At 34.9% G+C, this 18178-nt stretch overlaps 3 protein-coding genes and 1 non-coding gene across 5 annotated transcripts; 3 read left to right on the top strand and 1 right to left on the bottom strand.

Moving 5' to 3' along the window:
- The first annotated feature begins 53 nt into the window (after nt 1-53).
- LOC114169005 (glucan endo-1,3-beta-glucosidase 7) lies at nt 54-3262 on the top strand. Of its 2 annotated transcripts, XM_028054014.1 has the most exons (5): nt 57-291; nt 610-1274; nt 2130-2462; nt 2610-2895; nt 2989-3262. In XM_028054014.1, exons 1-5 carry the CDS (start codon nt 222-224, stop codon nt 3024-3026), a joined length of 1392 nt encoding a protein of 463 aa, XP_027909815.1. In that variant the 5' UTR covers nt 57-221; the 3' UTR covers nt 3027-3262. The 2 variants fall into 2 exon arrangements, with proteins under 2 accessions (XP_027909816.1, XP_027909815.1); XM_028054015.1 differs by lacking the exons at nt 2610-2895; nt 2989-3262 and having other exon boundaries at nt 54-291; nt 2130-2468.
- Nucleotides 3263-3682: 420 nt separating this feature from the next.
- Nucleotides 3683-3754, top strand: TRNAE-UUC. Its single transcript has one exon. It is a non-coding gene; the product is annotated as a tRNA-Glu (tRNA).
- A 1087-nt stretch (nt 3755-4841) lies between these two features.
- LOC114169926 (guanine nucleotide-binding protein subunit beta-2) lies at nt 4842-8211 on the top strand. Its single transcript, XM_028055325.1, has 6 exons — nt 4842-5139; nt 5282-5376; nt 5946-6370; nt 7351-7708; nt 7800-7913; nt 7980-8211. Exons 1-6 carry the CDS (start codon nt 5034-5036, stop codon nt 8013-8015), a joined length of 1134 nt encoding a protein of 377 aa, XP_027911126.1. The 5' UTR covers nt 4842-5033; the 3' UTR covers nt 8016-8211.
- A 355-nt stretch (nt 8212-8566) lies between these two features.
- On the bottom strand, nt 8567-16698 carry LOC114169925 (coatomer subunit gamma-2). Its single transcript, XM_028055324.1, has 18 exons — nt 16442-16698; nt 15868-15965; nt 15716-15766; nt 15493-15606; nt 15191-15391; nt 15015-15116; nt 12669-12776; nt 12360-12590; nt 11850-12100; nt 11558-11729; nt 11318-11473; nt 11156-11206; nt 10915-11055; nt 10638-10838; nt 10415-10546; nt 10160-10333; nt 9726-9965; nt 8567-9095 (listed from the first exon to the last, which is right to left on the bottom strand). The coding sequence occupies exons 1-18, from the start codon at nt 16485-16487 to the stop codon at nt 8901-8903; spliced, it is 2664 nt and encodes an 887-aa protein (XP_027911125.1). The 5' UTR covers nt 16488-16698; the 3' UTR covers nt 8567-8900.
- Between the last annotated feature and the right edge of the window lie 1480 nt (nt 16699-18178).

The following is an 18178-nucleotide window of genomic DNA, read 5'->3' as shown; positions in this document are numbered from 1 at the left end:
AGTGCTTACTCTTGGACCCGTCAGTATTTAAAGTAATTTTTCAAAGCACTTTCTTTCTATAGTTAGAAATTCTCCTTTACATCTTTATCTGCATGCCTGTGATCTGTGATATATTTTCTCTCTGAGTACATTGGTTTTGGCTTTCATATTCATGTTGCCTTCATAAGAAAATATTCTCGAACTACAAACTCAAGAGAATAGTTTTGTGAAACTGAACCACCATGGCTACACATTCCAACTCTTCATTCCTTCTCCACCTTTCCCTCATCATCACAGCACTCTGCATTGCTGGTACGTTCTCTCAATTCCATATCCATTCTAACCATTTACCTTTTTAAATTTTTCTTCTTTGTTTTCTTTCATTACGAATGAACAACGTGTTTTCAAGTGCAACTGCTTCAGTGTTTCTCAAGCACCACAACCCTTCACTCAAAGTTGGATTTTGAGTCCATTTTAAAACTGCTTTATAATTATAGTGTTGATTTGGCTTCATGGTTAGTGGTCTCACTTAAAGAATGTAATGTATTAGTGAATATTAGCCACGAAAATATGTATAAATTATTGTGTCATTAAGTAGTGGCTTTCTACTGAATCTTTTTCGTACTGCAGTTTCACAACCCTTCATCGGCGTCAACTACGGCCAGGTCGCCGACAACCTTCCGTCGCCGGAGGCCTCTGTGGAGCTTCTCAAATCTACGACGGTCGGGAAAGTACGTCTATACGGCGCGGATCCGGCGATCATAAAGGCGCTAGCGAACTCCGGCATTGGAATCGTCATCGGCGTGGCCAACGGCGACATTCCGAGTTTGGCATCTCATCCCGACTCGGCCACTCAGTGGGTCAACGCGAACGTGTTGCCACATTACCCCGAAAGCAACATCACTATGATCGCCGTCGGCAATGAGATCATGGGCTCCGGCGACGATGGCCTCGTGTCGCAGCTACTCCCGGCGATGCAAAATGTCCAGAATGCCCTCAACTCGGCCTCACTCGGTGGCAAAATAAAAGTTTCCACGGTGCATTCTATGGCTGTGTTGACTCGGTCGGAGCCTCCCTCGGCCGGGTCGTTCGACCCAGGTTTGATGGATATCCTCCAACCGTTGGTAGCGTTTTTGAAGAATAACGAGTCACCTTTCGCCATCAACCCATACCCGTTCTTCGCTTACCGGAGCGACCCGAGACCCGAAACACTCGCATTCTGTCTATTTCAGCCAAATTCGGGTCGGGTCGATCAGGTCAGCGGGAAGATTTATTCCAACATGTTTGACGCTCAGGTCAGCAACTTATTTCCCTTTCTTATTTTATTAAATTTGTCACCAAAAATTATATATACTCACTCACCGCATCTTATCAAATTTATATTTCAACTTTTTTTCCTACACAGATATTTGTTAACTTAATACAAATAAAATGAGTAGAATAACACATTTATGAATTAAAATAGATTAAAGTAATGTAACGATAAGAAAATTATTTTTGTGTAATTTCATCAAGCATGCAGGAAATACAATGTAAATTGTGGCATGTTTTACACGTACCCACCTACATGCATTTACGTGTCCGATAATCTTCACTTTGATTTAGGTTGTCAAAAATCGAAAAATGCAAGATCCTTAACCAACTTTAAAATTTTAAATCTTTTTATGAATTGGTATATAAGTGTAAAGAGTCTGGTTGTACAAATTATTCCTCCAGTTTACCTTTATTCCGTCATCTAAGACCTTTTTTAGTCAATTATTTTCTAATATTTAAAAAAAAAATTACATATACATTCCATATGGTATATCGCAATTTCAATTTAATATTCCTTTTTTAACTTTGGTCACCAAAGCGAATATAATAATTACCTTTTTATATCTCAGATTCTCCACCTCATGCCACTTCGCTTTCCGCTGTCTAGTTGTGACAAATTGAAATATGTATGGTGGCTGAAGCCAAATTTCAAATATTTGATGTGATGGCAGTTACTTAGTTTTAATGATAATGAATTCATCTTTTAAGCTAAGTTAATAATTTAATCTCACAATTAAATTATAAAAAGAAGTTTACTTTTGTTTAAATATTTTAAATTTATTTTATTTCTGGTTACTACGAGAAGCATGATTGGTGTACTGTGATGTTGAGCATAGGTGGATGCAGTGCACTCTGCTTTGAGCAGCATGGGGTTTGAGGAGATGGAGATAGTGATTGCTGAGACAGGATGGCCCTCTCGTGGGGACAGGAATGAAGCAGGAGCAAGTGTTGAAAACGCAAGAGCCTACAATGGAAACCTAATTGCACATCTTAGATCAATGGTTGGCACTCCTTCCATGCCTGCCAAATCTCTGGACACATTCATTTTTGCACTCTATGATGAGGATCTCAAACCTGGTCCACCATCTGAGAGAGCCTTTGGCCTCTTCAAAACTGATCTCACCATGGCATATGATGTTGGCCTAGCCAACTCTGCCTCAACCCATAAGGTTTAACGTGTTTCGTATATTTCATATATTTGAGTTGTTTATTGAGTTGTTTATATCGTTTCACATATTTTTCTTTAATGTCAGATGAAAAACATATTCGACTAACATGTTTCTTTTTTAGTAACATATTAAGTTGTTTTTCTCCAGAATCCACCGACCAGTCCTTATGGTCCTTATACTCCTGAAAGGGAAACACAATGGTGTGTTCCAAAGGTGGAAGTGAGTGAGGATGAATTGCAGAGAAATATTGATTATATCTGTGGTAACTTAGCTATAGATTGTGGAGCAATTCAGCCAGGAGGTGTTTGTTATGAACCTAACACAGTCTTGTCTCATGCTACCTTTGCTATGAATCTCTACTACCAGAACATTGGAAGAAATCCATGGAACTGTGATTTTTCTCAAACAGCAATGCTTACTTCTCAAAATCCAAGTAAGTTTTCTTACAATTTCTCTGGAATATAACCATTTGCCATATATTCATCTATGTCTTAGCTTTGTAACTTCATTTTCCTCCAACTTGTAGGTTACAGTGATTGTGTTTATCCTGGTGGAAGTACCTGAAAAGACTTCAACTTTGTCTGTTCAAAATTTTATTTACACTACAATTGGATCCAGGAATAAGAGTCGATCATTTTGGCCTCTTTTATTCATGTTATTTTAATTTCAAATAGGTTCAACGAATCAATTTAAATGGATACCAATTATCCTTCTCTGTGTCATGTATCTCTCAGTGTGTTAGAAAGCAAGATGCAAATTAAGTTAATAAAAGTCACAGTTTACAATTATGTTCCTTTCAATTCTTTTATATCACCATAATCTTCTTTTTGCTCTCTGTATTTGGATATAAGGATTTCTCCCATCTTATCATAACTTGGTCTTTAATTTTAGGACAATGACAAGTGTTTGTTTTTATTCGTGATTACATTTATATAAAAGGTTATGATATTATTTTTAATTTAAAATGTTAAGAAAATAAATTTATGAATATTTTTAATTATATATTAGTTATCTTATTTTATTTAATGTATAACATTTAATTCATCTTAAATTTTTGACAAAAAATAATGGTTACTGTTAAATTTAATTATAAATCTACAAATTTATTAGTGAATTCATTCTAACTAAACTGCATAAAAGTCAGTCAAAGATAATAAATGAGGTGTAAACTACGAGGAACAGTGTTTCTGTAAATGTTGTTGAACTTATTAAACATGAATTCCGTTGTCGTCCAGCGGTTAGGATATCTGGCTTTCACCCAGGAGATCCGGGTTCAATTCCCGGCAACGGAATGTTTTTGCTTTTTTTTTTATTATTAATTAAAATTGGTGTGTTTTTTTTTTTTATTATTAATTAAAATTGGTGTGTTTTGCTGATAAGAAGGTAATGTTGGACAACATAAACTAAGTTTTGGGCTTTCACACAGCCTTATCTCCTAATTGGGTAGGTTTCACATTTGACTTTTGGAATGAGACAAGACAATTGTAGAGTATAACCTTCTCACATCTTCTTTGTTTTGAAAACAAAAAGGTAGGTTTGAAACAAAGCTGAACAATCTCTAATAATATTTTATGCCACCAATTTGTGCAAGTCAAATATTGGAATGAAACCTTTTAGATTTTCATGGGTTGAATTTTAAGGATACAGCTATAAAATAAATTGAGGAATCTAAAACTGAAGAGAAATCTCTTATCTTTTAGACCATGTTAAGTCTGTATATATTACTTTTGATTTGGTAATTTTGATGTTTCATATTTGAGAAGAAGTTGTAAAAATAAATATCTCAACTGTTAAATAGTAAAAATATCAATTAGTTAACAAATATCAATAACTAAAAACTATAGATGAACATTTTAAACTAATTAACAATTTTTGGTATGAATTAATCCTTGAAGTGTTGTTACTTCTACAATTCACACTCAAAACTAAAATTCATTGATTGAGAACAACAAAAATAAAGATAATCATGTTCTTGGAATAATAACAACTCAAGATTCAACATGCACATGTTTATGTTAAAGTTTCAATGAATCAAAATATTGTCTGACTCAAGAAAGATTCACACATGCAGTGTCAGAAGTTAGAAAGAAAGAACCACACCTTACTTCTTTGCTTTGTTACTGCATTGTTTAACTGGAAGAAAAATAGAGAAAGTAAGAAGTAGATAGATGAAAACCTTTTAAAAAAATAAAAATAAAATAATACACTGGAAAAATATAAAATAAATATAATCAAGAGTATTTGAATTTTTATTCAATTATATGCACATTTGTGCGAAATTTTGACTGCGCGGAACTCATCAATTTCTGTAAAAAAATATATTTTCACTTCTCACGCGATCGATGTAACAATATTCTGTCGTTTCCATTGTCTTCTACTGTCTCTATTTTGAAGCCCACCAAACACTCCCTTAACTCCAACATCCTCAACTCAACTTCATCTTACAAATAATTAACCTTTCCAATTAATTTGTTGTAAAACTAAAATAAAAAGCATTCTCAGAAACATGGTCTTCCCAACACCAACCTCTTCCTTTCTTCCTTAATTGGTGTGTGAGTTTAGGGAGCCCAAATGTCTGTTGCGGAGCTCAAGGAGCGTCACTCCGCTGCCATCGACACCGTCAACAGTCTCAGACACCGATTGAAGCAGAAGCGTCTTTCTTTGCTCGACACAGATAGTATAACCCTTTTCTCTTCTTCTTATTTTAGATTATTAATGATTTTTGTTTGTTTGTTTGAGGTTCAACTTGTAGAACTTGTTGCCAATAATTGGTCATAGATCTTGCTGATTGAACACTTTGTTTGATGGAAAATTTGCAGTCTGTGAGTATGCGAGGTCTCAGGGTAGAACACCTGTGACCTTTGGACCTACGGATCTGGTTTGCTGTAGAACCTTGCAGGGTCACACGGGCAAGGTACCCTATTTTTTTTGTATTGTTTTTCTACTTTATATGTTATGCATGACTTCGCATGTTCCTCAATTTTGGTTGTTAGGTTGACTTGGTTTCAAGAACATCACAGTTGCTGCTTATCACTAGGCAATTCTTAAGTTGTTGATTGATTATGGAATTAATTACCTCTCAGTAACTTGGATAAACTTCTCCCTAAGCATTGTGGAAGAGGATATTAGTTTTATGAAATGTTAAAATGAGAGGGTTTTACAGTTAACTCATCCACCAGTTAATTTTAACTTCTGAGAAGTTTATCCAACCATAGATGAGGACTATAAGTTATTAGACTACTCCTTTGCATTTTGTTTTTAGTTTTGAATGATATCTAGAATGTGATGCATATTGGTCAGGACGGAATCATCTGCTATCTAGCTTCCTTTTTACTTGCTGTGACTGGAGAGAGATAGCCTTAGTCTGTATGCATAGAGGAATCATCATGCCTTTGATATACTACTTAGTGATTATTGTAGATTTCTTATTACAATCAAACTTGCAGAGGTTAGGTTGACTTGGAATTCGTTTCAAATTTACAGGTGTATTCATTAGATTGGACTTCTGAAAAAAGTCAGATTGTTAGTGCATCTCAAGATGGGCGATTAATAGTTTGGAATGCTCTAACGCGGCAGAAAATCCATGCCATAAAGCTTCCTTGTGCATGGGTCATGACATGTGCTTTTTCGCCAACCGGTCAGTCTGTTGCATGTGGTGGTCTTGACAGTGTTTGTTCTATTTTCCATCTTAATTCACCCACTGACAAAGATGGGAATCTACCTGTTTCCCGGATGCTTAGTGGACATAAGGGTTATGTTTCCTCTTGTCAGTATGTTCCGGATGAAGATACTCATTTAATTACTGGTTCTGGTGATCAGACATGTGTTTTATGGGATATAACTACTGGCCTTAAAACATCTGTCTTTGGAGGAGAGTTCCAGTCTGGACACACTGCAGATGTATACAGGTGTGTTAGTTGTCTACTGAATTAGTTTGAACCAATTTTTGTTGTTTCAGTAATTAATTATCTCTTTGTATGGTTAATATGCCTACCTTCCATCTATTATGAAAACCTACAAAAGGATTATTGTCTCTGTACAAAATGAAACTGTACAATACAACTAACTCCATAATACTGGCAAGACTAGAGAACTTGTCAGATAATGAATGTTTGTTTTATGGTCAAATATTTTTCCTACGCTGTTCAACCTTTCAGTTGAGGAAGAAAAAAGATAAGAGTACATTCATTTGACATTGCAGCGGATTTGAATGTTGTCAGTGTTCAACTTTGCATCTTTTCCCTTTTTCTTGGTATATAAGTCTGAGTAAGGGTAGGATTTGACCACAAGACATTCATGATAATATGTTAGATAAAGAATCTGTTTGACATAATAGTATATTGGATATAGTTTCAGCATTTCTGTAAATTCAATGGAGGTATTTGCCTGCTTTCATAATGAAGGGATGCATGTGTTAGGAATCCAAAGAGTGAATTTGTTGATTGAATGAAATTGAATAGCAATAAGGAGAAAGAATTATCCTCCAAGGACCAAGGCTTTCCCCTTTCTTACAAACTTGTTAATTGCCTGCATGCCTTTTTTCTTCTATCTGTGTAATTGATCCCCTCTTGTGAACTAACTACTTTATCTGTTGCCAACATATTCCACCTTCACTTCAGTTTCAACTCCTAACAATCTGTGCTATTGATGAAAAGTAAAGGAGAAGCTGTAGTAACTTACTCTTGTTGCTTTTGATTTATTGAATAAACTAATCTACAAAAGAATGACCATTGCTGCTTCAAGATGCAAGTCATGTACATAAAATTATAACTTTCTTTCTACACACATAAATTATGAAATCTGGTTTAAATACAGAGTTTCTTTTCAATATTATTTGTTAATATCAAGTCTTTTCTGAGAAATATATTATTTTGTTATTCTCTCTCAGTATCTCCATTAATGCATCCAACTCAAGAATGTTTGTATCTGGTTCTTGCGATGCAACGGCTCGATTGTGGGATACCCGCGTGGCAAGTCGAGCAGTGCGGACATTTCATGGGCATGAGGGAGATGTTAATGCAGTTAAATTCTTTCCGGATGGAAATAGATTTGGAACTGGCTCGGATGATGGTACCTGCAGATTGTTTGACATTAGGACTGGACACCAACTTCAAGTATACTATCAGCAGCACAGTGACAATGACATTCCGCCTGTGACTTCCATTGCATTCTCTGCATCAGGAAGACTTCTTTTTGCTGGATACACAAATGGAGATTGCTATGTTTGGGACACTTTACTGGCAAAGGTATTTGGTATTTTAGGTTGCATTTTCTGGCTGCAATATGAAAGAAATCGGCTTAGTATTTTAAAAGAACATTTGTTTGCTTTCTTTGTAGGTGGTCTTGAATTTAGGATCTCTCCAAGACTCTCATGACGACAGGATCAGCTGTTTAGGTTTGTCAGCTGATGGAAGTGCTTTGTGTACAGGAAGTTGGGACACAAACTTAAAGGTGAGCATGTATTTTGTGCATATTCAATAAATCTTAGGCTATGTGCTAACTACTTGTCCGTTGCAGATATGGGCTTTTGGAGGGCATAGGAAGACAACTTAAGAGCATTGAGGGGATGATGAAATTGAAGATGAAGTCATATAACCCTTCATTTTAGGCTTGCAAATAGTGCAGCTGTTTGTTTATGCTCATATCTGTTTGTTCACGTGTGATCTAAATAGTACTTTTTCCATTGTACTACCCGCTTCGGTAACTATACCTTAAACCAAAATGAAGGACTGTTTGTTTTCTAGTCTCAGCGTAGCACGGCTATACATACCAATTCCTCTTAATTATGATGATTATGGAGCTTCCTGAAAGGGTCCCAAACTATATTCAATCAAATATTTTATTTGTTTTAATGAATATAAATGGTATTTGTCCACCAAAACCGTAATTGTGGCCGTTAAAACCTACTCAATCGCTTATGCCGTACCAGGAGAAAAGTGTAGATCAAAATGCGATGCTCGATGCTCATTTATATGCAAGTTTTGGTTTATATGCAAGTTGTAGCATGTATTGAAAAACCTGATCGTGTGCGAATTTAAGAATCCTTTTAGTTGGAGGAATCGCCAAAAAAGAAAAAAAAAAAAGATAATACCATTGAACAATAGTGCATCCCAACACAAATATTTCAATAAAATAGAGATTTCTTTGCACTAATAGTTTCTGTTTAACAGATCCAAATCATGAGAAAACAAATATTTATGAAAATAAGCAAAAATTCGTATTACAGGTGCTACAAATAAATGAAGTATGATGAAGTTTACTCCAATAAACCCGACTTGCAAGTATGGTTGCTAGTCTAACAAGCGTGCAGTGGGTGGTGGCCAATAAATTGCATTTACTAAGTGTACGGCTTTGGAATTCTTTACACACGCCTATCTGTAAGGAAGCTAAACTCCAATCTCAGTAACAAAAAAGAAAGGCCGAGTTGAGTGAAGTGCACTAGCCGCTAGCCACAATCTCATGGATGGTGTCGCTGACAGTTTCATCCTCGGATCTGACAGACAGTTTCATCGCAACATCCTTCGGACCATCAAGTCCAAAAGACAACCGCACAAGCACCTTCACATTTCCTATGAATACACCTGACAACAAGCATGTGTGTGACCTTGAATTGGGCGCCACTACCTCGGTTCCCTGCAAATAGTGAACACCAAATAATGATGGTGTAGTCTTTTCATTTATATTCAGTACACTTTTACAACGGTTCTATGCTTCAATATTTGTAAAATGTTTACTTAATTTAAGGCTTAAAATTGATTATTTTAAAGCTCAAAACCAGTGATTATTTTATGCATATACATATATGCATAATTTCGATAGCCATCTTCAATTAACTGGTTCATGATGGATATAGTCAAATTTTCAATAACCATTTGATATAATTTCTTCTCCTATCCAAAAATCACCAAAGAACGTCTGCTTGCCGTGTCAATACATATACATGCATGCAGGTACTGGTGTGGCTTCAGTTTAGCAATGTAGCTAAGTTCAACTTCAATTTTTTTTCAAATGAATTAGGTTTATTAACAGATGCATCCACTGCAAAAGCACATCTGAGCAAATATTAAACCTCAAATGTGTATGAGAATGTCAACTTTTGGTCTATGCTATCAAGCAAGTCAAGCAGAAAATTAATTTAACAAAAATTACCTCGTGATGCAGTAAAAATTGTACAAATGACTCATGATGACCATTTTAATGTAATGGGACCGGTCTCCTAAACACAAACGTTTATCAAAGCAGCTATTAACATCATTGGCTTACCTCACAAGGCTGCATACCAAGAAGATTGATGACGGTATTTACAGCTTCAGCCAAACTCTCCCTGGGACCAAGACCATATTCGTCCACCCGCTCATTTTCAGGGCCCATGCTTTCCCATGCACTCCTGAAATTAGAGACCCCCACTTTCAGTATGTAGTCTGCTGTGACAACCTCCAAATCCTCTAGCTGGTATTCATCCTCCACACCATCATCTTCTGCCTCACCAGTGGCTGGGTCAACCTGGTCAATATCCAATATATGTACCATGATTAGATTTCCACACAAGTATTATTGGTTTTATTTTCCACAAAAATACCTGTGGGAGAAAAATCAAATATGCTTCATGTTTAAAAGTATAAACGCCATGATATACACCAGGGTTTAAGTCTAGAACAAAAAACCGCAATGCTTCTCAAAGATAAAGGGTGAAGTACCTCTTTAACAATAAATTTCAGAACATTAGAAAATTTTCCAGCAACTGGTAATCCCTCAGGCTTCTCAAAAGCCACAAATGTCTGGCCAGGTGAATCATAAGGAAGAGATCTAAGAGGTTTTGAGCACACATCAGAGAACTCTTCTGCTTCAGAAGCATCCACAATCACAATAACCTGGAAAAGAGGAAGAAATGATTCAGAAGATCGGATTTGCAGCATAGAATGAAATTGTACAGTATCTGTATTAGTCATTACATCTTCCAATAATTGTTCTGGTATCGTGTTTGTGCAGTTGTATTGAAACACGACATGGCTATCAAAAATGTGTTTAACAACATTAACTGCATATTCTGTCTCCGCCTCAGTAAGCTCCACAGGTTCTGAAGACTGGTAAGAGTAACGTCATAAGAATACTTAATCCATATGGAAAGAAAAATAAAATAAAATAAAGATTGTGACAATAATTGAGTATAACAACCTTAAAAAGTTTCCCAAAGTTTGCAAACTCGGGAATGGATAGAAGCAGCCTTTCATAAGAATCTGCTGTAGTAGATGAGGGACCACGAGGAGGAGCACCCAAACCGGTAGGCTTTTTACTAGAGGCCTTCTTCTCTGCAAGAGGTTGAGATTTAACCTCCCTGGGCACTGAACCAATGTCAAAAGCCTCTTCTGAAGGCTCCTGCATTCACATTAAAAACATGCAAATGACAGTGAGATCTTAACCAGTGAAAGGGAATATACTAGGGTGAACTTACATAGTTTTTCAAAGTAGTCTCCAGATTGGCAAGTGGGATATCAAATGACCCAAAGAGGAAATCTTTCACATCTTCATCTGTCTCAACCACTCCACCATCACCTCCAAGGGTGTTCAAATAAAGTGTTGCTCTGTCACGGACCTGCAAAAAAATAAAAATCATTCAGATATAAATCAAAGCAAGTGATAGCTTTAAAGTTTAAACACCTACAGAGTCACCAATTGTTATGACCAAAAATCACCTCATCATCGCTGTCAAAAAGACATCGCCTTAGCAGTACAAATATGCGAGGCTGCAAAGAGTAATAATTATGGAATTTAAATTAATCACAAATATTAACCTAAAACAGAAAAGTATAGGAGAAATGTAGAGAAAATTATTGATAGACACAGTAGAGTAACACCTTTAATGCATCAACAGAAGCCCCAAACTTTGCCATTGTGCTAACAGCACTGGCCCTAACAGTTGCATTCTCAAGATGTACTCTGTTATAAATATAACGAATATATTTGCTGGGGTCGGATGTTTTTGGCCCTTCAACTCCCAGGAAGTGCAGAATCTAGAGGATAGAGAAAAAAATTAACAAGATAAAAATCCAAAAATGCATAGAGTAAATGACGAAGGACAAAACCAAAGTTACTACCTGTGTGGACAAATAAGTGAATTCACAATCTTCAATAAACTCACAAAGATGAAGCAACCCACTTTCCTTGGCCTCAGGGATATCTCTGATAAGAATCACAATTGAATCTACAATTGCTTTCTTGTAATCAAAACCACCTTCTTCCCTAAGAATATTACTTAGGAAATTCATCCTGAAAATAATAAGAGAAAATAAATCAGTAATTTAGATTATTTATCTAGGAAAACATTCAAATAAAAAATGTAACTACTGGGGGGTGGGGGCAGGGACATACAGAATGACATATACTCACAGAGATCTATATTTTAAAGGGAATTTTAAGCACAGTGATCTTATTGCTTCAACAACAACAATTTTGAACTCATCAGCAATATCAGACATGAAATTCGTAATCTGCTTCATAAGTCGGTCCACACTAGATTCATTTCCTGTCTTCAATAGAGTAGTGATGGCAAGTGTTGCAATGCTTCTGTTCTGGTCAGAGATCAAACTTTCCATGTCAATATTGCAGTTAGTCACTGCCATTGGATGTGTCATTGCCACCTGCAAAGTTCATAGCCACACTCAACCATGTAAATAAAACAATGAATCCAGTGTAACATACCTTATGACATTAGCTACATCGATATGTTAAGGGAAATGAGCAGATTTAATGATTTTCTATCAACTTCCACAAAATCATAGCAGGCAAAAATGCAAAAATGCTCTACATCAGAATGGAGGCTGTCGTATACTTTATCAAATTGTACAGCAGAATGAAAAGGTATTTTCATTTAAATTAAAGTCAGTAAAAAATGCTAACCTTGTTTAAGGTACGGACAGCAGCAAATCTCAAGACTGGCTTAGACGAACTTAAGAAGAGCTGAAGAACTGTAATTGCAGGAGTTAATTCTCGGCTAGTTACTCCATTGAGCTCCGTAATTGCCCTGGCTGCTTCAAAAATCACCATCTCTGACTTGTGACGAAGGCAACTCTCAAGATAATCATAGAAGGGGCGGTCTCCTGATTGTGTGATATTTCCTTCCCGGATTACCTGCAGTTCTTATGCTCTATAAAGATTATGGAAAAAATAACATTTCAGTTGGGGCTACTAATTTTAAGGACAACGCACCTGACTTGTATAGCGGATCAAAAGGCATTGGGCCAAAGGAGAACGAACATTTCCCCTGGTCAAGCTGGTAACCAGTTTGCTAACAGCTAGTCGATCATTCTGCCGTATCTGCAATGTTGTATGTAACCATGTGTCAATGTCAATACTAAATTATTTCTTTTTACAATAACCGAAATAGGATCCTCTGAAGGTAAAATCAAAATTATGAGATGTAGAATTTCCATCAGAATCATGCTCAAACAGTATACAAGACATACAATCAATGTGTAAGGTTTACACTAATTTACATTAGAGGTGAAAGCATATAAACCTAAGTGATACCGAAACTTTTCATGATAGGGCCACTTATAAACTACAGCTGTAGTTGAAGCTAAGGGTACGAAAAGGAGTATGCCAAGCTCTAAGTCAGAGGAGGCAGTATAAACCCAAACCATGGGTGAGAAACCAAAAAATCAATACAAACTCTGTAGTTCTGTTCTGAAAAATATTGTCTTTCCTTTATCTTTTGTGAAATCACTTATTCAGGTTATACAGAAGTCAAATCTTTAAGATAAAAATGGATAGTTACCAATGCATGATCGTAGCACATAGCAGCTGACCCCAAAAACACCAAATCAAGGTGGCAAATATTTAGATGGCCAGTATTCCAACAAAATTTTCGCAGTTTATATACAATAAATAAATTCTAAAAAAATGATTAAAATTACTCAAATTATGACAATCATAAAAAATAATGAAAATTAATGTTTTTCAAGAAAAACACATAAGTACCAACAAAAATCATGGACCATGATGTCCATTACTATTATTATTGTATGCACTCAATTACTATAATTATAACTATTTAGTTTAGTATATCCTATTGATATGCTTTAAATAAAAAAGTCAAACTGGACTCCATGATGCCAGTGAACCAAAATAAAAGAGGAGAAAATTCAATAAAAAAAAACATTGCGGGGGTCCATTGTCCCAATCCCCCCAACCTAACACTGTTTACTGTAACCCTAAGACCCCAGCAAAATAGGCATGGTCTTCCGCTTCTTAGAAGATTAAATTGCAAATGGAGGGAAAATGTAGACAGATTTGTGGTGTGTATGTAGATTGCAGATGAAGGAAGAGACGGAAGGGACTGCAACCACAAAACAAGACTTGTTTCAGGAATCAAGATCCCAAGAAAATTCCTGAAACAATGCTGGTTTCAGAAGCAAAGCAAGTTTCAATGCATCTTCTGTTTAGCAGCTGCTTGGGCCACAATTTTAGCTGTAAAAGGCCCTTCTCTGACCAAGGACAATGCAATACAACATCCATTGGAGGAATGGTAGGGTGCCATGCCACATGGTGCAACATTACTGCGCTACTGACTACCAGTAAAAATGTATTTGATCGGTAGATCATTGAAAGGTTGTCATGAAACAATTATCCCAAAAGTGTAAGCAGACTATAAAAAAAGTACTCTTGCAACATATACCAGTGGCTGATGAATTCTATTACAAATGATTAACAAAATGATCTAACAGGGCAACTAAGATTTTGGTTTTCAAGTGAAATTTACAGTAATACACCAAGAGACATAATTATTAGAATCTTATAATTCATGATGTGAATCACATAATTAGACTAGTCATCATTCGTATCATGAGAAGAAGCACACATAACCATAAATTTTAAATGCATGAATGAATTGGAATGATTCTGCATCAATAATATAAATGATGCAGTTCAACAATTCACTGTTTTTTTTGTTTATTTTACTTTACTTCTACCACTTCTTATCAAAGCAATTAAGTTGATAAGCTTAAACAGTTAAATGAAAGGAAACCTAAAGGACACTTTTGGCACTATATTGGTTGCTTCATTGCTCTATTTTTAATCCTCTAAAATAATGGTTTCAAATAAGAATATGTTACATATGACTTTGTTTTGTGAAACTCATGACTATTTTTTTAGTTTTAACTTATTATGTTGAGCATTAGACATCGTTTATGTGATATATTTCAAGCTAAATTTTACCGCTTCTAATCAAAGCAATTGAATGTTTGATAAAGCTTAAACAGTTGAATGAAAAGGAACACCTTTGATCACCCTATTTGACTATTCAGATCTCCATTTTTATTTTTCTATAATGTGGTTTCACATTGTCGCTCATTTGTTTTATGCACTATACTAGGTTCTTCCTTTAATCTTCTAAAATAAAGGCTTCACATGCTCAAGTATGATTTGAGATTTTGTTTTGTGACCACACTTATGATTTTTAAGTTTAAAATTATTACGTAGTGCATTACACGCCATTTGTATCAGACACGTCATTTGAATTGTAAGATTCAAAAACACATTCAGGTAACATACCTGATGGAGCAAAGCCAGGGCATGAAATTGCACAAGAGCTGCCCTTGATTGAACTGCTTCCTGAACCTCATTGCTCCACCTTTTTACAATCTCTGGAGATGTCTGATAAGGGGCCGCAAAATAAGCAGGCAACATATATGAAATATACAGAATAGAGGAATAAATTCTATTAATACCTGAAGCAGATGAATGCCGCTAACTAAGGCTGCACTTGCAACAACTGGATTCTTATCCACAATTCCTTGTTTCAGATATCGCTCTATTTGGGTGAGGAGTGTTCCATCTGTGATGCGACAAAGGACACGAATAGAATTAGCCCTGTACATATCAGTCTTACTAATCATGTCCTTCATGAGGGAGCTTGTAACGATAATAACCTATTAAAAAAAGGGAGACAGAACAGTCACAATCTCTGTATGCCATATGCAGACCATATATGTGAATCTGACTGTTAATAAAAATTATGAGAATTTTGAACCTCATCCGCTGAGGGGGAAAGCTCCTTTATTATCAGGTAGACCATTCTCCTTAACCCAAGATCTCGAGACTGAAAAAGCTTAGTCACAGAAAAGAAAACTTCTGTGGCTTCTACCTGCGAAGTTACAGCAAGAACAGACTATTAAAAAGGGGTTCATACAACTCTAGCATAGTACAACAAAGTCATTCTATAACAACCAGAAATCTCTGAAATAAATCTTGACCTTTGTAAATGTCTCTCCTTGGTTTAGTAAGTATAAAAGTTTCGTGATAACCTGGAAAAAAACAAAACATAACAAGCATATGCAATGTCGAACTCAGCCATTGAATTAAAGAATTACAAGATAACGATTGAATAAAAAGTACGAAGAAAAACCTGCGAACATCTCCTGGCATCTAATTGTGGGTCATTAAAAACCCTGGCCTCCTGAAGAACAGCTCCCTTTTCAATTCCCGCAAAGGGAGAATATTCAGCTGTTAAACAATCAAAACTAATTAATAAAAATAAGCATTGAGTCAATTATAATATCTGCAGGTAATCACAATACACCAGCCTGACTTGTGGACCGAAAAAGGAAGGGAAAAAAAGTAGCAAAAATAAAGACTATATATCAAGTATCAATTCGTCAATCATCACATAAACTACTCAAACAAGCAATTGCAATTTGCACATGATTAATGATCTGCATTGCAACCTATACGCCTGGATCAATTGAAGTTTCTAAAACGACAACATATGAGAGATGAGTCAGAGTTCAAATCCAATCCAACCATCATGATCTGAACAAACCCTGCCGCATTCACAATGGGAAAGGGAAATTAAACATTGGATCTGGAAGCGAGAGAGTGATCCGGCAGTGGCAACAAATAGAGAGCTGAACAGAAAGCACAAACACAACAAATAGCAGATCGAATTGCGAGATAGAAAAGCAGAAGAATGAATTAACCACCTTCGTCGTCGCGGTCATCGTCCTTCTTCACGAGCGGCTGCGCCATGAGCAAAATCTACGAGATCTGTAAAGTGCGCAATCTGAACTTTTTAGTTGCCCCTGCACTGCGAGTGCACCACTCAAGTTTACGAAGAAGGAAGAAGAAGAAGAATGGATCGTCAACAGAACAGAGAACAGAGAACAAGGCTTTGTAGTCGTAGTATTAGATTCAGTGGATACTACCCACTGCTTCCTACCGTGTTACCCTCTCCCTCTTTGTAAATATATCAAATTTATAATTTTTATAACTTGTAATAAAACTTAACTAACTAAAAAGTAATGTATTCAAAATAATATATGATATTTTCATTCTTTGTTTTTTTAATTTCTTTTCTTTTCTAAATCAGCTTTATTAGTTCCAAACTTCCATTTTTAGTTTGTGAAACTCTACTAAAGAATGTTAAATTGTTAGTGTGATCTTGCATTGTGTAACTATGGCATTATACTAATGTCAACATGCATAGCTTCACATCATCATAAAGAAAATGAAAATGGTGACAAAAAAAAACATAAATTAGAAGAAAAATGAAATCATAAAGAAACAAAAATATAAGTTAACACGTAAACTTCTTTTATATATGGATAAATCTTCTTCGACCATCGATCATAATTGTCGATTTCCGACCACGGTAAGTTGGTTTGGTTTCAATGTATATTCATTGTTTTTTACTATTCTTTAATAAGATTTTTCATGTAATAACAAGTTATGATTGTATTTTACAGTGTTAATATAGTTTGACATGTCAAGTATATAAAAAAATCAAACTATTTAAAAAATATATATTTCCTTTTTTCACTTTTTATTTGACTTAAACTTCTCGCATATTTTTTTTCCCACACATTCTTCAGCTCTTTTTTTCAAAAAAAAAAATGCTTAGATAAATGTAGTGAATAAAAAATAAACTCAAACAAACTTTTTTAAGTCTATAGCTGTAAGAAAACATGAAAAATAAAATTTGAATATAGAATGAAATATAAAATTTAAAACAAAAATGCGTGAATAGAAAGAGAGAAGAGAAAGTTGAAAAAACGGAGAAATAATTACTTGAAAAATATGAAAAGTGAAACACTTTTGATTTTAAACTCTTTTTCTGCATGCGATTTGTGAAGAAAATTAAATAATTAAAAATTATGAAAAACGAAACACCATTTTCTTTTAAAACTTTTTTCTGCATAGATGAAAAGGTTACACGTATTTCGTTTTGGACAGCTTATACATAAATTTTTTTCATTTAAAACTTTTTTCTGCATAGATGATACAATTTGCTGACAAAAGTTACACGTATTTCGTTTTAGACAGCAAAAGTACAGTAAATATGTATGTTTTATTATATATAAATTATGTATTAATATATATATATATATATATATATATATACTTATAACATTTATAATTTAATTTTTAACTATTGATACTTTATTTTATTTTATTTTTTTAAAATACTTTTTACATTAATTTTTTTATATTATTTATACCATTCTTTTTTTCTTCAAATTATTTTTCTTTTGATTCAACTATTTATTATTTATATTATTACACCTAAACACACGAGCGACACTCGGGTGACACTACTTCCAACTTAATATCATAAACTAATAAGTTTATAAGTATTTTTTCCTTATATGATATTCAACTTTATCAAATTTATTTAATGTGAAACTTAAACTCACTTAAATTTTTAAAAATTGAGTCATTTT

Source organism: Vigna unguiculata, chromosome 11 (genome assembly GCF_004118075.2).
Source record: "Vigna unguiculata cultivar IT97K-499-35 chromosome 11, ASM411807v1, whole genome shotgun sequence".
Classification (NCBI taxonomy): Eukaryota; Viridiplantae; Streptophyta; class Magnoliopsida; order Fabales; family Fabaceae; genus Vigna; species Vigna unguiculata.
Note: the sequence above shows the minus strand (reverse complement) of the source record. Positions and strands in the feature narration are given on the sequence as shown.

Excerpts from the sequence above, each read along its gene's own strand:
- LOC114169926 (XM_028055325.1), top strand. The coding sequence starts at position 5,034 with ATGTCTGTTGCGGAGCTCAAGGAGCGTCACTCCGCTGCCATCGACACC. Across the intron at positions 5,140-5,281 it reads TTCTTTGCTCGACACAGATA|TCTGTGAGTATGCGAGGTCT; the intron begins GTATAACCCTTT and ends GAAAATTTGCAG. Across the intron at positions 7,914-7,979 it reads GTTGGGACACAAACTTAAAG|ATATGGGCTTTTGGAGGGCA; the intron begins GTGAGCATGTAT and ends TGTCCGTTGCAG.
- LOC114169925 (XM_028055324.1), bottom strand. The coding sequence starts at position 16,487 with ATGGCGCAGCCGCTCGTGAAGAAGGACGATGACCGCGACGACGAAG. Across the intron at positions 11,056-11,155 it reads TTTTTGACAGCGATGATGAG|GTCCGTGACAGAGCAACACT; the intron begins GTGATTTTTGGT and ends ATTTTTTTGCAG. Across the intron at positions 10,334-10,414 it reads CAGAACAATTATTGGAAGAT|GTTATTGTGATTGTGGATGC; the intron begins GTAATGACTAAT and ends CCTCTTTTCCAG.
- LOC114169005 (XM_028054014.1), top strand. The coding sequence starts at position 222 with ATGGCTACACATTCCAACTCTTCATTCCTTCTCCACCTTTCCCTCATC. Across the intron at positions 1,275-2,129 it reads CCAACATGTTTGACGCTCAG|GTGGATGCAGTGCACTCTGC; the intron begins GTCAGCAACTTA and ends TGTTGAGCATAG. Across the intron at positions 2,463-2,609 it reads ACTCTGCCTCAACCCATAAG|AATCCACCGACCAGTCCTTA; the intron begins GTTTAACGTGTT and ends GTTTTTCTCCAG.